Below are 17,206 nucleotides of genomic sequence, written 5' to 3' on the forward strand. Positions count from 1 at the left end.
CCTCCTCCTCCTCCTCTTCTGGCGTCAGCGGAGGGAAGCCTGGTCCGCCATATTGGAAGAGAAGCCTTCGCTGCCGCCGCCGTCGCTTGGCTCCTGAGGAGAGCGCGGGCCGGGCCTCTGCCTCAGCCTCCCTCTCTCCTTCCTTCTTCTCCCCTTCCCTCTCCCCTCCGCCATGACTTCGCTGACCCAGCGCAACTCGGGCCTAGTCCAGCGCCGCACCGAGGCCTCCCGCAGCGCCGCCGACAAGGACCGGGTGGCCGGGGGAGGCCTGGGCGGAGGAGGAGGCGGCGGGGGGCCCGGCTCCGGAGGAGGCCCCGAGGAGGACGGGCGGAGGGACGACGCCGGCGACGAGGAGAAGGGCGACTCCAAGGAAACGCGGCTGACGCTCATGGAGGAGGTGCTGCTCCTGGGCCTCAAGGACCGAGAGGTGCGCCCACCAACACCACCACCACCACGACGCCGGGCTCGCCTGGACAAGCAGGCCGCATTGCGGGGGGGGGGGGGGGCTTGACTCCAGAGCAGGCCTGGGCCAACTTCGGCCCTCCCTACAGGGGGTTTGGACTCCAACTCCCACAATTCCTAGGAATTGTGGGAGTTGGAGTCCAAACCCCCTGGAGGGAAGGCCGAAGTTGGCCCAGGCCTGGATGCATTGACACCATACAATTAAGGCACTTTTCACATGTTATGGAATTATGGGAGTTGTAGTTTGGTGAGGCACTAGCACTCTTTGGCACAGCTTTTTTGGGGGGGGGGGACTCAAGAACAGGCCTGGGCCAACTTCGGCCCTCCCTCCAAGGGTTTTGGACTTCAACTCCCACAATTGTGGGAGTTGAAGTCCAAAACCCCTGGAGGGAGGGCTGAAGTTGGCCCAGACCTAGATGCATTGACAACATACAATGAAGGCACTGTATTGTCGAAGGCTTTCATGGCTGGAATCACTAGGTTCTTGTAGGTTTTTTCGGGCTATAGGGCCATGTTCTAGAGGCATTTCTCCTGACGTTTCGCCTGCATCTATGGCAAGCATCCTCAGAGGGAGTGAGGTCTCAGAGGCAGTGAGGACCTCACTGCCTCTGAGGATGCTTGCAATAGATGAAGGCGAAATGTCAGGAGAAATGCCTCTAGAACATGGCCCTATAGCCCGAAAAAACCTACAAGAACCTAATGAAGGCACTTTTGACATGACTTTAACTGTTACGGAATTCTGGGACTTGTAGTTTGGTGAGGCACCAGCACTCTTTGCAGATAAGGCCGCATTTGGAGGGCTTTTTGGGGGACAAGACTCCAGAGCAGGCCTGGGCCAACTTCGGCCCTCACTCTAGGTTTTGGACTTCAACTCCCACAATTCCTAACAGCCTATCGGCTGTTAGGAATTGTGGGAGTTGAAGTCCAAAACCCCTGGAGGGAGGGCCGAAGTTGGCCCAGACCTGGATGCATTGACACCATACAATTAAGGCACTGGGTTGTTGTAGGTTTTTTTGGGCTTTATGGCCATGGTCTAGAGGCATTCTCTCCTGATGTTTCGCCTGCATCTATGGCAAGCATCCTCAGAGGTGAGGTCTAATGTGTCATGCCATCTCATGATGCTTGCCATAGATGCAGGCGAAACGTCAGGAGAGAATGCCTCTAGACCATGGCCATATAGCCCAAAAAAACCTACAACAACCCAGTGATTCCGGCCATGAAGGCCTTCGACAATAAAGGCACTTTTGACATGACTTTAACTATTATGGAATTCTGGGAGTTGTAGTTTGGTGAGGCTGAGTTTTCCAGGTTGCATGGTTATGTGGCAGGAACATTCTGTCCTGATGTTTTGCCTACATCTGTGGCAAACATCCACAGAGGTGTGTTCAGGGGTCTGTGGGAATGAGGCAAGTGGAGTGTCTATCTATCTATAGATATAGATATGGGAGGGTCCTCAAGTGGTGCAGTGGGTTAAATTGCTGAGCTGCTGAACTTGCTAACTGAAAGGTCGATTGTTTGTTTATTTATTTATTTGCAGTATTTATATTCCACCCTTCTTCGCTTCTCTTCACTTCACTTTATTTCTTAATTAGTCGCTCTCCACCAAGGTGCTCTGAGCGACTTACAATCTAAAATAGCATTTACACAATATAAAAACATTCAACATAAAAACATTCCATAGTGACTATTTGGCAAATTAGGTCTGATTACTTAAATGCACAGCCAAACAGCCAAACAGCCTTCTCACCCTGCAGGGGACTCAGGGCGGATTACAATGTACATATGCATGGCAAACATTCAATGCCATAGACACACAACATATATAGACAGACACACAGAGACTACTTAACATTCCAGCTTTGATGAGAGTATTCTGGCCACCAGGGGAGCTGTCACTTCACCGTCCATTTGTGACACTGATGAAGTACTTTCTCATTCTTTGCATGCTTACTGAAGATTTTTATGGTGTCGTAAATTAGTTAAATTAACCTCCCTGCTTACATGGTACCTAAATTTCCTACTTGACCTATGCAACTGTCTTTCGGGCTGCAAAGGTCGACCGCAAGCCACACAAATTGGTCAGAAGCTCACTCCGACCTGGGCTAACTCTGAACTCATGACCTTTCGATCGGTAGTGATCTTAATGCAGCTGACTCCGCAGCCAGCTGCGCCACAGTACCAGTGCAAATCTGGAGAAGTGGGTGAGCTCCTATTGTTAGCCCCAGCTTCTGCCAACCTAGCAGTTCAAAAACATGCAAATGTGAGTAGATCAATAGGCACCGTTTCGGCGGGAAGGTAATGGTGCTCTATGCAGTCATACTGGCCACATAACCTAGGAGGTGTCTATGGACCATGCTGATTCTTCGGCTCAGAAATGGGAGATGAGCACCATCCCCCAGAGAAGGACATGACTAGATTTAATGTCCAGGGAAAACTTTTACCTGGACATTAAATTTATATTTGGGAGCGGACAATGTCCATGTTACGGCAGCTCCACTGGCTACCGGTTCGCTTCTGGGCTAAATACAAAGTCCTGGTTCTTACCTATAAAGCCCTAAATAGGTACCAGACTATTTAACAAACCTCATCCCTGCTTACAAACCCACCTGGATACTGCGAACTATGGAGGAGGCCCTCCTCTCAGTCCCACCCTGTCTCAAGTGCAGCTAGTGGGAAGGGGGGGGGGGCTTCTCCATGGTTACCCCTTCCCTCTGGAACTCTCTCCCTAAAGAAATCAGAAGAGCCTGTTCTCTCCTTTCCTTCAAGAAACAACTAAATAACTTACTTTTGTATGTTAGCTTACGGAGAGGAAGATTATTAGTTTTTACCTCCGATTCTAACGCATCTGACAATGTTGGCAAGATTTCTTAACTTATTGAAAAGCTATATATATATGTTATATTTTTATATTTTATACAGATTTTAACAGCTTCACTACTAATTGGGGTTATTGATGAGGCCTGAGTTATATGTTATATCTTCTAGCCAAGGTTTTTCAATTGTTTAATTTTTAATTGTTTGCTTTAAGTGTTTTAAATTTGTTATTAGCACATGGCATTAAATCCTCGCCAATTTTTGTTTTTGGAAGCCGCCCTGAATCCCTCCAAGAAAGCGACGAGTTAAAAATTAAGTTTATTATTATTGTATCTATAGAGTGTTTCAGGTGGGAGAAAGAACTCTTGTCTGTCTCATTCCTACAGACCTCTGAACAAATCTCACCCACCTGAAATACTCCACAGCAAGGCTCCTCAAACTTTTTAAACAGAGGGCCAGGTCACAGTCCTTCAAACTGTGGGAGGGCCGGATTATAATATGAAAAAAATGAACAAATTCCTATGAAGCCTGCACATATCTTATTTGTAGTGCAAAAAACACTTAAAACAATAGAATAATTAAAATGAAGAACAATTTTAACAAATATAAACTTATTAGTATTTCAATGGGAAGTGTGGGTCTGCTTTTACCTGATGAGATAAGATTGTTGTTGTTGTTGTGTGCTTTCAAGTAATTTCAAACTTAGTTTGACCCTGATCGACGTCCGGATCATTAACCTTGGAGGGCCATATCTGGCCCCCGGGCCTTAGTTTGAGGACCCCTGCTCCACACACACACACACACACACACACACACACACACACACACACACACTTTCCTCATTACCACAGACTTCTGAATGGAACTCTCCCACTTGAAAGATGTTCAGAGGTCTGTGGGAATGAGGCAAGTGGTGTATGAACAAACCTGTGAGGATGCATACCGTAGAATCAGGTGAAACATCAGGAGAGAATGCTCCTGAAACATGGCCATACAGCCTGGAAAACTCACAGCAACCCAGTGATTCCGGCCATGAAAGCCTTTGACAACACAAATGTAATGGTTCTATGAAACTACTGCTCCCAGGATTCTGTAACATTGAGCTATAGTAGTTAAAGTGCTGCCAGACTGTATTCATTTTACAGTGTAGATCAGGCATGGGCCAACTTTGGTCCTCCAGGTGTTTGGATTTCAACTCCCACAATTCTTAACAGCTGGTAAACTGAGGTACTGTGGGAGTTGAAGTCCAAAACACCTGGAGGTGGGCCAAAGTTGGTCCATGCCTGTAGATGCACCCTGTTGAGGTTTGTTTCCAGGAGTATCACTCCTGTCGTAGAAACCAAAACGTGTGGATGCATTATATACAATGATTTAATAAAATGGTGTTCCTTGTATCAAATGGTAAAATCAAAATTTTATTTTGTGGATTTTAAAAAGTATTTTAAAGTTGTGAGTAGTGGAATCTGTGGCTACAGAATCCATGGTTGTGGCGGGCCGACTGTAAGCTGTTTGAGGAGGCAAAATAGAGAGGTTGGAGGATGGGAGCAAGTCTGTGATGATGGTGGTGGTCATTTATTTGTTGTGAGTAGTGAAATCTATGGATATAGAATCCATAGATGTGGTGGGCCAACTGTAAGATGTTTGAGGAGGCAAAACAGTGAGACTGGATTATGGGGTAGCAAGGCAGTGATGGTTATGGTCATTTATTTACCTAGCACCATCAGTGTACATGCAACTCTACAAGTAAAACAGCCCAAAATAGCGAGTCTTGCCAAAGATGTACAATCTGAAATATTTATGTGTGTGCATACACCACAGAGCGACAAAAGAAACAAATCTATACAATCTAATTGTAAAACAGTTATCCAGAAAAATACAGTGCCATATAATATAAAGCAAACTTGCCAATGTATGCAATAAAAATATACAAGATTATAAAACAATGAAGGTGAGAGACAGCTACAAAGGAAGGCTGTTAAGAGGAAAGGTTGGAGCTGGGATGGAGAGTGCTATTCCACAAGTTTTTCCAATCACCCAGGAACTCTGCGAAATAATCGTGATAATCATACAGGTCATGTTCTTCTATTCCTGTTGCCCTTTGGCCTCAAAGTGCTCTTCTGTTCTGTTGCAGATTGGGGTCATAATCATAAAAGGATGAGATTGTTGATCTAGTGTAGGTTAGAAGTAGAGCAGCAGCAACAGTAACCATAGGTCATTACCGTTAAATCAGATACGAGAAAACAGAACAAAAATACTTACAGCATCCTAATCACTGTTTTGGGACGAGGAGAAAGATTTCATGATAATAGGAACTGAAGGTAGCTGGGATCTTCTCTCTGCAGAATCTTTACAAGCGTGAATTAAGAGATGTGTTTGAGTTTCCATCCTGAATGATGTTTACCTTAGAACTAGTAGGAACATAAAAATAGCCAAGCCGGATCTTCAGTCTTTCTGTCCAAAAACTTGCACAGAGGCTACTGGTTGCCCAAAGAAAGCCTCTGCCATGTTTCCTTCTCCAGCAACTGAAATATAGAAGCATTGTGGTGTAGTGTTTTTACAATTGGGTTATGATTCTGTAGAACAGGGTTCAGATTCCCACTCTGCCATTGAAACCATTGAGTTACCTTAGGCAAATCAAACACTCACAGCCACAGAGGAAGATAAAGGCAAATTCAGTGACTCCTACCAAGACAACCCCATGATATGGCCATAAACAATTTAAAACCACTCAGTAACAACCACCATTCTTGGATGCTAGAGGCAGTGCATAGTAACTATTTGAGGTCCTGAAGTGATCACATATCTTGTGACGATGAAATCTAGAATATTAGTGTGTGTTGTGTGAAGAAGTATTATCCAGTATCTCTAATGATTCCGTTTCATAGGGAGATGTGGATTCTAGCATGAGAAGGAAGGACAATCTTTTCTTTTGATTTCTTCATATCATGCATAATTTTAGACAATGTTTCCCCCCTTGTTTAACGAATATTATTTATGTTTATTCCTCACAGCACAATTACTTTGTCCTCTTGTCCATTTTGGTCCCCTTTTTGAGTTGAACATAAATATAGTTTACAGGTGTAGTGGTGGTGCAGTGGATTAAACTTCTGAGCTGCTGAACTTTCTGACTGAAAGATCGGTGGTTCTAATCCGGGGAGCGGAGTGAGCTCCTGCTGTTAGGCCCAGCTTCTGCCAAACTAGCAGTTCGAAAACATGCAAGTGTTTGTAGATCAATAGGTACCGCTTCTGCAGGAAGGTAACGGCACTCCATGCAGTCATGCTGGCCACATGATCTTGGAGGTGTCTATGGATAATGCCGGCTCTTCGACTTAGAAATGGAGATGAACATCACCTCCCAGAGTCAGACACGACTAGACTTAATGTCCAGGGGAAACCTTAACATTTACTTATAATAACTCTAAACAGTATTCCAGATGCGGTTGGACTATAAGGTAATATGGTATTGCCAGATTTACTTTCAATTATTTTTCCAGATTGTGCCCAATATGAAATTTCTCTCTTTTATGGCACTTGCATAGGGACGTAACTTTTTTTGTTGAGCTATCTGCCATAATCCTTTCCTGATCACTCATTGTCAGTTGATGTCCCATCTGTAGTAAAGTTGGGATTTTTTTTACCATATATATGCCTGCTTATATTGAATGTAAGTTGCCATTTGATTGCCCATTCTCCCAGGTCGTGTCTTGAAATATGTTTTCGTTCTCTCTTCCCTAAATAATTTCAGGTTGTCACTACTCCCTTCACTGCTCCCATCAACTCTCAATTGTTTACGAACATATTTGAAAGTTATCAGTTAAATATGTGTGAATCTGAGAAACACAATAATCTAAGGGTGTAGATTATTGTATTTCTTATTTGTAGAGAATAGGTGAGGGACAAAGCTTTTTGGCCTTGTAATAGAACTAGACATGAGAAGAGAAACAATGTTGCAGGAGTCTCCCTTTTGAGGATGGTTTAATTTAATGCTTCTTGAAAACGGATCTTTGCTGGTGTATTTTTGAAAGATGGCAGCCGGTTCTATATTGTGTAAATGCCAATTTAAGTTATGATCTGTTAGAATGTGCTAGCGTAGTTGCTACTTTGCTTTCTAAATTCTTAGATAAATATTTAAAATTCACGTTCCAGCTTTTATTTGTAGTAGTTACGGTGCAACAGTTACAGTACTGACACCATTACAGAGCTCCTATTTTCCCCCACCCCTCTACCTGTAGTGGTTTCCATATGGAGTAGAAGATTGCAGATTTAGTTGTGCTGTCCCAGCGTTACTGGAAAACCTCGCTAAAAACTTACAAACTAGGTGAAAGAACCTCTGGGCATATCTAGTGTTGGACTGGGATGGATGTTGCCCTTGGGTCACCAGCCAGTGAGGGCCAACATGACTGGCTGAATGACATTTGAGGATGAGCCAGGTAGCACTTACCTTTTATGCACTTACGTGTATTGTTTACCGCATAGTGCTTAAGCAGGTGGTGCAAGGCATTGGAAACAAGATGCAGTACATAAACATGTACATATATACACATACATATGCATATACATATATAGTTTCTTGTACATTTGAAAACTGGCTGATCCTTGATGTTGTACAGTTTGGGAAGCATTGCTGTAGTCAGTGGAATGTGACTGTATTCTCATTCACTGTAGTTGCCATGTATGATGTATATTAAGTGTGTTTGGGAGCAGTATCCCAGTACCTCTCTGGCTTCTTTTAGAATTGCAGGAAGCTTTATTTCAAAAACCTCCTGTGTCAGAGAACAGCAGTGTTGCAAAATTGCCCTAATGACACCTAGAGGGAATATAAGTGGTCTATAAGCTCAGTTTTTGTGAATGTGCATGTACTCAGCAGGGTTAACTTGTTGCTGCAAAAGCAATAGAGTCTATCTTATCATGGCACGCAACTTCATGGATTACAGCTCACTTCATTAAATAATGAAACTGAAATCCATGAAAAGATATGCTGTAATAAAATAAGTTAGTGTTCAAGGTATCACAAGACTACTACAAAACAGTTGTGCCATCTTCATCTCATATATTTCAGTGTTTTATTGATGATAGTGGAATTTTGGCTTAATAAGGCACAATATGAACAAGCAGTGTACTCTGTATACACAGCCTTGATGTCATAAAAATATCGGGAAGGGAAGGGATGTCTTTGTGAGATGTTCATTGGAAAGGGAAACTAGTGTGAACAGGCTGCTTCTACTACCATACAGCACATTCATATTTGGCTTACTGTGCCAAAATGTTTGGCAAAACAGTACATTCATATATTATTACTAGCATTTGGATCATCTGAACAATACAGGGTCTAATACGTGTGGCCTGATTTTGATCACCAAACATTCAATTCATATTTCTGGCAAAAATGACGAACCCGTCTGCTTGACAAAGAAAAGAGGAGGTGATGGCAAGCAGATGGTACGATAGATAGGAAGAGAAATGTGAATGCAGACTAACAGAGAATTAAACAACATAGTTTAAACATTTAAGATTAATGTTTAAAACATGTTGTAAATTATGAATTCTTAGCTGTTACCTAGACATATAAGTATAGTGAGCCTCATGAGATAAATGAGCAAATAATTAAAACGTAAGAAAAATCCTATCCACATTCTCTAAGGTGCTATCATCTTATTTGGTTTCTCCCAATCTAACAAAAAATGTTTTAAAACAAGTAATACAGGTTGGATAGAACTTAGCTCAAATGCTTGGAACCAGAAGTGTTTGGTGTCTTTTTTATAAAAAGAAATTGAGTACAGTACCTTTTTGAAATAGCCTTATGTCATATTTGTTCACAACCTGTATTGTGTATGGGACAAGAGATTGGAAAGAGACTGAGAATCTGTGAAATGGCAGGAAATTGAAAAAATTGTCTGCTGCCTTCAAGAGTGGCTACTGTGGTACTTCTGTTTATTTGTCTCTCATATCCCCAGTCCTTCTCCACTCTTGTGTCTCAGAAATAGTGACTGAATGAGATGGAAGGCTCAAGAGAGACTGAGAATTTGAGAGACAAGAGTGTCACTGCTGCTGCCCTGAAGCTGGAAACAGGTGGGGTTTTTTTGGAGGTCTTTAGATTTCATTGTAAGAGAAAAGTCATCTGTCTTAGATGTTAGAGTACAGACAGCCATGTCTACCATGTCTACCTACTAGATTTATGAAATAGATAGTAGAAATAACAATTTAATTTCAAGAAGAAAAAATATATCCTTTCCAGGGAAATAAGAACAGCTTATGGTGTTTACTCAACTGCGGTTTGAGCAAATGGACACAGTGATCCAACAAGGAAGATTCCAGGGCAGCCTAGTATTAAATAGACTCTTTATATGTGGTGCAGCTGAGGTGGAAGATCTGGCTTACACACTGAAATGCTAGTTGTATTACAATCTTGGATAAAATTATTTATCTGTTTTTAGGTATATGGAGAATTGAGAATACATTGAATTTTTTTCTGTAAGGCTGTAGTTAGTGATGCAGAAAACTGCACTATTTGAGTAAAGTATTGCAGAATTTCTCTCCTTTTCTTTCAAATGTTTTCCATTCTGTTTGCTTTTTTATTTTTCATATATGTTGACTCATTCAATAAATCTTTTATGTACATAACATAGGTCTTGGGGAAGAAAATTTTGTTGCACATAGTAGTGCATTTGTTGAGGGACAGAAGTACTTTGAAAAATATCCAGTAACTGGATTATTTTTATATCAAGCAAGATGGACAAAACTAAGCATCTAGTAGGCTAACCTGTTCCAAGCATTTGAATGTCAAACAACTGAAATTTATCCAGTAAAGTTGAGCAATAAGTAGTTCTGCTATAAACTGTCTTTCATAGACTCAAAATTGGAACAGATCCCAGTCTACAAAGGACATGAAAAACTTTTGCTTGTAAAAATTATTATAAATTGTGACAATTTTATACTTTTTGTTGCTTGAGTATATTCTGCAAGAGAAAGTGCAGACATTGATGTGAGAAAAAAGATAGATCGCTTTGTGGAGATTAGTGATTTGAAATAGTAATTCAGATTGTTTCGAATCCATATTAATTTGAATTCAGTGAAACTGCTTCAGTTTTCCTCCTTGCTACTCAGTATTTGCAATTTATAATAAACAGAGGGAAGCTTGAGTTTTAGCTAATTAGAGAAAGTACTTGGCAACTGTTGTAGAAATTGACTTGATTTAAGCCTTCTGTCTGGGGCTCTTGAAGGTCTGTGATAGGATAATTGCCAGAATTAGCAAGAATAGTAATGACACGGGTCATCTGGGAAACATCTGGATTCATTAGCCTCTGGGGCCACGAAGAGTTGGAAGCGACTGAATGAATAAACAACAAAAAACAACCAACTTTAATCAGCTGGTAGTTGATATATGACAAATAAATAGTGAAAGATTCCCATTGATAAATAGTGTAAGTCCCATTTTATTGTTACTTGCCGTCAAGTCAGTTTCCACTTGTGGTGTCTCTGTGAATGAAAGGGCTTAGTCATCAACATTGCTACCAAATGAGAAATAAACCGGGCAGCCTGCTACACAGCTAGGATACACATTCAGATAGATCCTTGGTTGCTATGGCAGCTGTGAATTCTCAGGTACATTTATTGAGGCAGGTTTGTTCTGAAAATTATAGGTATCTAGGACACTCTATGCCATGTCCAAACCACATCAGGTCAATCCTAGATATTGCTAAGTAGCATGTGGTCAGTTGAGCAAAAGAATCTATCCCAAATGCTAAATCTGAGTATATACATTAAAACTAATCTGTGCCTTAAACCGGGCTCCTTATAAGAGGGGCTTATTGTATACAACTTCATTTGTCCACCCACTTGTCCCTAAAATCCTGTACAGAGGGCTTAACCAGGAAAGCATGGCACCCTTCTTCATCAAGCCAGAGATCCCTAAAACACAGGAAATTAGCCTTTACCTACAGGATCGCCTCCTCCTGTTCAGTCTGCCCCAAACACTTAGGTCTTGTGGGGTGGCTAGTCCAGCCTGCCAGAACCAGACTAGCTACTGTCACCCAGAGAACCTTTTCATCAGCTGCCCCATGATTGTCGAATGACCTGCAAGAAGAGCTCTGACAGCTAAATTTGCTGTCGGATTTTAAAAACTACAGTATCTAAATTATCTGGGTCTTGGGCCCACCCAGCCAATTTTAATCACAAATTTTAAACTTGTGTCTTACGTTTAATCTTGGTTCTGTGCATTTCAATATGCATTTTGTAGAAATATGTTTTAATATGTGTATTTTGTAGAATGTTTTTAGATTATTGTGTGTTTTTAGCAATGTTGTTACTTGCCTTGAGCCATGAGGTCAGGCAGATAAGAAACCCAATTATTATTATTAAATTGATCATTAATTACTTTTTATAATTCTGAACACTTAGTTAATACCTGATCTGAAATGGATAACAAGCAATCAATTTGCAGAAAGCTGGTTGAGCTCCCCAAAAGCACAGAAATAGTAAAAAAAAAAAAACTAAACTAAAAAATCCCTAGCCAAACAAAAATCCTAAAAACTTTACCATCTCTTTTATTTCTTCCTTTTCTGTACAGAATTAATGGTTAATATAATTTATTTCCTAATAACATTGATTCCTTTAAACATGGTTTTTAGTCAGATATCAAGAATAAGACATCAGTGTATTTGACTGTTTTTTTCTGTTCAGATATTTTTGTTTTCAGATATTTTTTCCTAAAAATACAGAATTTGCAGAAGTTGCATAGTCTTCAGAAGGTGATAGTTTCATGTTTCTCGTGGTGAGAATTGTTGGCCATTGTAAGAGCAGTAATTGTCCTCAAATATAACAAATTAAAAAAAAAAACATGCAGACCTCTTATAAATTGTTTCATACTCTTAGATTGATAGCAAAGCAATCATAGCAATTAAGCAGCCTCCCAGATGTATCATATGTGGAATATAGCCAATGTATAGCTTTGAAATGTTCGGATAGTAGTATATTGGTGTCTTTATTTCATGCTATAACAAAAAAAAAACCCCTTAAGTTGCAGAAGTTACACCATATGTTACTGAGGGGCTGCATAGCTTTTGGGGGAAAACTTCATATAACACATCTAGAAAACGAAGTATGGTTTTATGTGTTATATTTCATTTTTAATAAGTGTTTCCCTGTTGTCTTCCTGAATGCTCAAAGCACTTATCGGATGCTATCAGTAGTATAAAACAGGATGGTGCTGTTAATACTTGTCAATTAGCATTTATTCATATACCACATCACTGCATAGTGCTTTACAATCCAATTGTCATGAGGGATGAATGGTAAAAATGGTGTGGCTGATATGAAGGCATAAAGACAATTTTACAAAGCTGTCCTTTAATTGGAAAACTGTTGAAGAGAGACTGAAGTATCATCTAGATCTACTGATTTCAGAGAAGTTAATTAACAACTGAATTATAATAATGTGTGTGGAGTGTGTATGTGAAGTCTTTGCAAAGGGGGAGATTGTGGTCATTGTGTTTCTAGAAGTTCTTGTCCTGACTTTAAAAAATGTAGAGCACCACTATTGTGCCTCACTGGGTGCCTGCACTACATTACATCCAATATTTATAGAAAAAACACGCTCTTGCAGTGTGATTGGGAAATGTATATAGTAGTATATTTTGAAAAAAATTAGAATACCCTTCAAATGAGAGATTAAAATGCTCTTGTTAAATTTAAAGTCAATGCATTACTTTGTTTTGTAAATCAATATGAACTCGCTCAAGCTGGATCTACACTGCCATATAATCCAGTATCAGAATGCATATTAACTGCATTGAGCTGAATTATATGAGTCTACACAGTGATATAATTCAGTTCAATACAGTTAATCTGTATTGTGAAACTGGATTATGTGGCAGTGTAGATGGGGCCTCAGATTTAACTCACAAATGTTCAGACTAATGGAACATTTTGGCAAAAGCTAAGTTTTTTTGCAATTGAAACTAGAGGTAAGGGGGTTGTGAAAAAAACAAACAAAACTATTTTGAAAGCTTGCTTGGAAAGGCCAGAGCAAGGTGGGGGGGGGAGCTTTTTTGACAAGGGAAAAGAGTGGTGGAAAGAAATTTGGAAAGAGATGACCAAACATTAAAGTAAGAAGGAGTGCTAATATTTTCCTGCAAAGAACCTTGTAAAATGAATTTTAAGAAGACTGCAATGTAAATTGATGGCTTGATAGACTCTTGAAGAGTTAGTTTTTAGCAGTTTTGTGGACTGTAAAATTGCTTTTTAAAAGAAAACAGTGTGAAACCTCGGGTAATGATGCAAGCAATTAATTCTGTAATTTAGTCATTGGAGTGTTTTGGATTTTTCTGAATAGATGCTTTAATCATTATTGTTTCTTAAATGAGAATTTATATAAAAGTAAATAGTTCTGAGTGTATGTTATAGTTTGTCCTATGCATTCAGTTGTGGCAAGGAAGGAAGCAAAGGATTGAAAGTATTGTTTGTTTGTGTGTTTATTGTGCCACAATGCATCTAAAGTTGTGTGTGGGTATTTTTTCATTACTTAAATATTTCCTAAGAGTTACAAGCCTGGCTTTCCAAAAGGATTTAGAAGAAGAAGGCAGCCTTTTCTGGCAGTCCTCCGTCAGATTAAGAAGTTAACTCTATACTGTTAGAGTGCATCATTATGCCTGCTTTGTTTTAAATGTCAACATAGAGATTATCATAATTTAAAGTCAGACATTATGCAAGTTCTTATTGGAGAAGTTGTAATTATGTATCTACATAAAATTTCACACGTTGTTGACATTAGAAATTATGCTGTGCTAGCTGTCTGGGAATGCTGTTAACGCAAGCAAAGCCATTTGTGCTCCTTCTGTTGTGAACTGAAAATCTCCTCGAAATATAAGAATGAATGTATAAGTAACAAAAAATACACACTTAACTGTAGCTCTTGGTGAGATCATTCTTTGAGCAACACTGGACAATCAAATTTACAACAGTAGTATATTTCAGGCCAGGGTTGTTGATTCTTTTGAGGGCTAAATCTGAGAAAAAGACTGAAAAAGTGGTGTGGGAAAGCATAATGCAGCCTTGAGACACATGTGGCTTCCAAATATGGTTTTTGTGTCCTTCAACCCTACCAGACTCCCAAAACCGTCCTTTTTCAGCTCTCCTACAAAAGTGAACTGCTTCAATTTGAAGTCCCCTGGGTTGATGTGGGAGGCTATCTTAGAAGCCTCTACAGTGGTTCTCAACCTGGGGTCCCCATATGTTTTTGACCTACAACTCCCAGAAATCCCAGCCAGTTTACTATCTGTTAGGATTTCTGGGAGTTGAAGACCAAAAACATCTGGGGACCCCAGGTTGAGAACCACTGCGTTACAGGGCAGATAATTGGCCCTCGTTGCTTTATACTTGCAGAATCATGAATTTCTGGTAGGTTTCGAGGCAAGGTTTCAACTGGGAATGTCCTGCGATAGTGTCAAAGTAAAATGAAGCCTTGTCTTGTTCCTCATTTGCTTTATAATTTTTATTTGTTGGTTAATTCATATATTTATTTTAATTCAGTTTTAAATAGTTTTAATTTTTAGACAATTTAACACTATTTTATTTTATCAATTTTTCTGTTTTACATATAATTCTTTTTATTTTGTAAACTGTCTTAAATTTCACTTTTCGGAGGGAAATCCAGTTAAATCGAAAATTACCTTTTGTATGTTCTTATACATATTTGTTTTCATTTGTAATGATTTTGATGGCTGCCTTTAGGCCTTTTTCTGGGGGAAAGGCAATAAACAAATAGTTCCTAGACATGCATGTTCATTTGTGAACTTCTTAGCAAATTAATCTTTGAGAGAGTGGTGTAGGCCAGCTGTGCTGTGGTGAACTACAATTTATTTTCAATAATACAGTAGAACATCTTGGCAGTTTTTGTGTAGTTAGCTATGCTTTTTGTTTGTTGTGATTTCAGATTCAAAATTCTGCTTGTAACTGGTTCTGTTTATGTGGCAGAACAACTCAGAATATTTGGTATGTCTTCCATTGCTGGTTGTAGTTTCTCTTTCTTTGCTTATGACTCTGTATTTCAAGGAGCTACAGACCACTTATTCAGTCTTTGATTAAAATACCATTTGTTGATGTGAAATATATTTAAAAGGTAAACAGGCAAAAACATGTATAACTTTGTGTGTTAATGAGAATGTATATTCCTGTGTGCAAGTTCTACTCTTGACATTCTGTTTTCAAGCCAGAAGTTGTATACTTAATTTGATTTTAAATTTCTTAAGTTTTATTAAAACTGAACAATTGTGCAAGGAAAAACAAAGCACAACAAAAGCAACATTATTTGTAGAAGTTTTTTACACTGGAATTCTTGGTTCCAACTCTCTTGGGAGACAAAAAAGCTTTTTTAAACTGTGTTTCCCAAGAGGATGACCTTGCAGCGTCAAACAGGTAGCAGACAATAATACATATAACCTTGAAAAGTTATAGCAAAATGCATATCCTCCAAGGACTAATGAGCAGTATGTGAGGAAGATGAGACGGAGGTATTGCCTCATTCTGATAAAAAAGTAAGCCAGAAACAACCTGACAAACCAGGAATGGAGAAGATTACTGGTGTCTTTTGTGTGATTACCTTGCCAATTCGCTCTTTCTGCCAGCATTGGAAGCTGTTCATGCTCTTTGTTCATACTCCTTAGTTGTGAACTTTAAAGACTAAACAAAAATGGCCATTCTTGATTTTTGCTTTCCTAAGAAACCACAATTGCACCCTAAGAACAAACCATCCCATTGTATGATTCAAAATGTTTAAAACATGCCTGGTGTATTTACATAGTCACACACAGAACATACAGAGTGAAAACATTCAGTGGACTTTATTTTAGGAGGAAAGAAGGGTTCTGCTGAAATCTTGGACACCATTTTAAGGACAGAGCTATATTGGTTTTGAGAAAGGTTGGGGGAAGTTTCATTCAATTCAAGTTTCATCCTATCAGGATAGTTTTCCAGCACAAAATTTTTAACAGTTCATATATACTTTGTAAGTCTTAATAAGGAAGGAATGACTTGTGTTCCAAAGTGTTTGGGTTTTTTTGTGTTGGTTCAGTTTGTTTGCTTTACCAGATCCATGTTTTTATCACTATCTAGCCAAATCATAGACTGTAACAAACCACAATGTATTTATTTATTTCGGAAATTTATATCCCGTCCTATCTTGACCTCCGCAGAGGGACTCGGAGCGGCTGACAGCAAAAACATAAATATACATCTTAGGTAAAAACAGTATAAAACATTATAAAAACATCATAAAAACAGTAAAACATTAGAACAATTGACAGAATTAAATTGTCGTCCTACACACAGTCCATTTGAGCCCATCAGTCCATTAAAGCATAGCTCTACCATCACATCTGTCTAGTCCACAAAGGCCTGATCCCACAGCCAGGATTCCACCTTTTTCCGGAAGGTCAGGAGGGAAGGAGTGGTGTATTACCACTCCTTCCCTCCTGTGTATTGCTCCCCCGCCTTTATCTTTTGATACAGTAAAATGTGTCTTTTCTCCTAGTCTCAAGAAGGATTGCTTTTGCAATTTGAATAAATGAAAAATGTTAAGACCTGTAATATTACATAATTCTTAAGTAAGCTCTTTTCACTGCTCTTTGGGAACTCACCAAATAAGATTATATTAATGTTTGCACTTAAATATTCATCAGTATTTTTAATGCCATAGCTGCTTTGGATCATGTGAAGGCATGGTTTTGAGAGTTGGCAAGAGGTGTGGTTGTAAGAGTCATTTATTTAGAGACAAGAAGGTTATCAGTGGTTATACTATATATAGCCATGATTCTATATATTATATGCCCAATGCCAGCAGGCGTCAGTTACTGGACAATATAAGCAGGAGGATAGTGTTTAGCTGACATCTTCCTTGTAGATTTCTCATAGGCATCTTGATGACCATTTTGAATAT

At 39.5% G+C, this 17,206-nt stretch overlaps 1 protein-coding gene across 2 annotated transcripts in view; it reads left to right on the forward strand.

Annotated features, from left to right (window-relative positions):
• The window catches only part of GOLPH3 (golgi phosphoprotein 3), a 30,048-nt gene continuing 12,842 nt past the window's right edge, over positions 1–17,206 (forward strand). Inside the window, exon 1 of one of the 2 annotated variants that reach the window (XM_060761350.2) lies at positions 1–427. In XM_060761350.2, coding sequence (XP_060617333.2) covers positions 173–427 — 255 coding nt within the window. In that variant the 5' untranslated portion in view covers positions 1–172. The remainder of the gene's footprint in view (positions 428–17,206) is intronic. The other variant, XM_060761349.2, reaches the window with a different exon arrangement.

This window comes from Anolis sagrei, chromosome 2, assembly GCF_037176765.1.
Source record: "Anolis sagrei isolate rAnoSag1 chromosome 2, rAnoSag1.mat, whole genome shotgun sequence".
Classification (NCBI taxonomy): Eukaryota; Metazoa; Chordata; class Lepidosauria; order Squamata; family Dactyloidae; genus Anolis; species Anolis sagrei.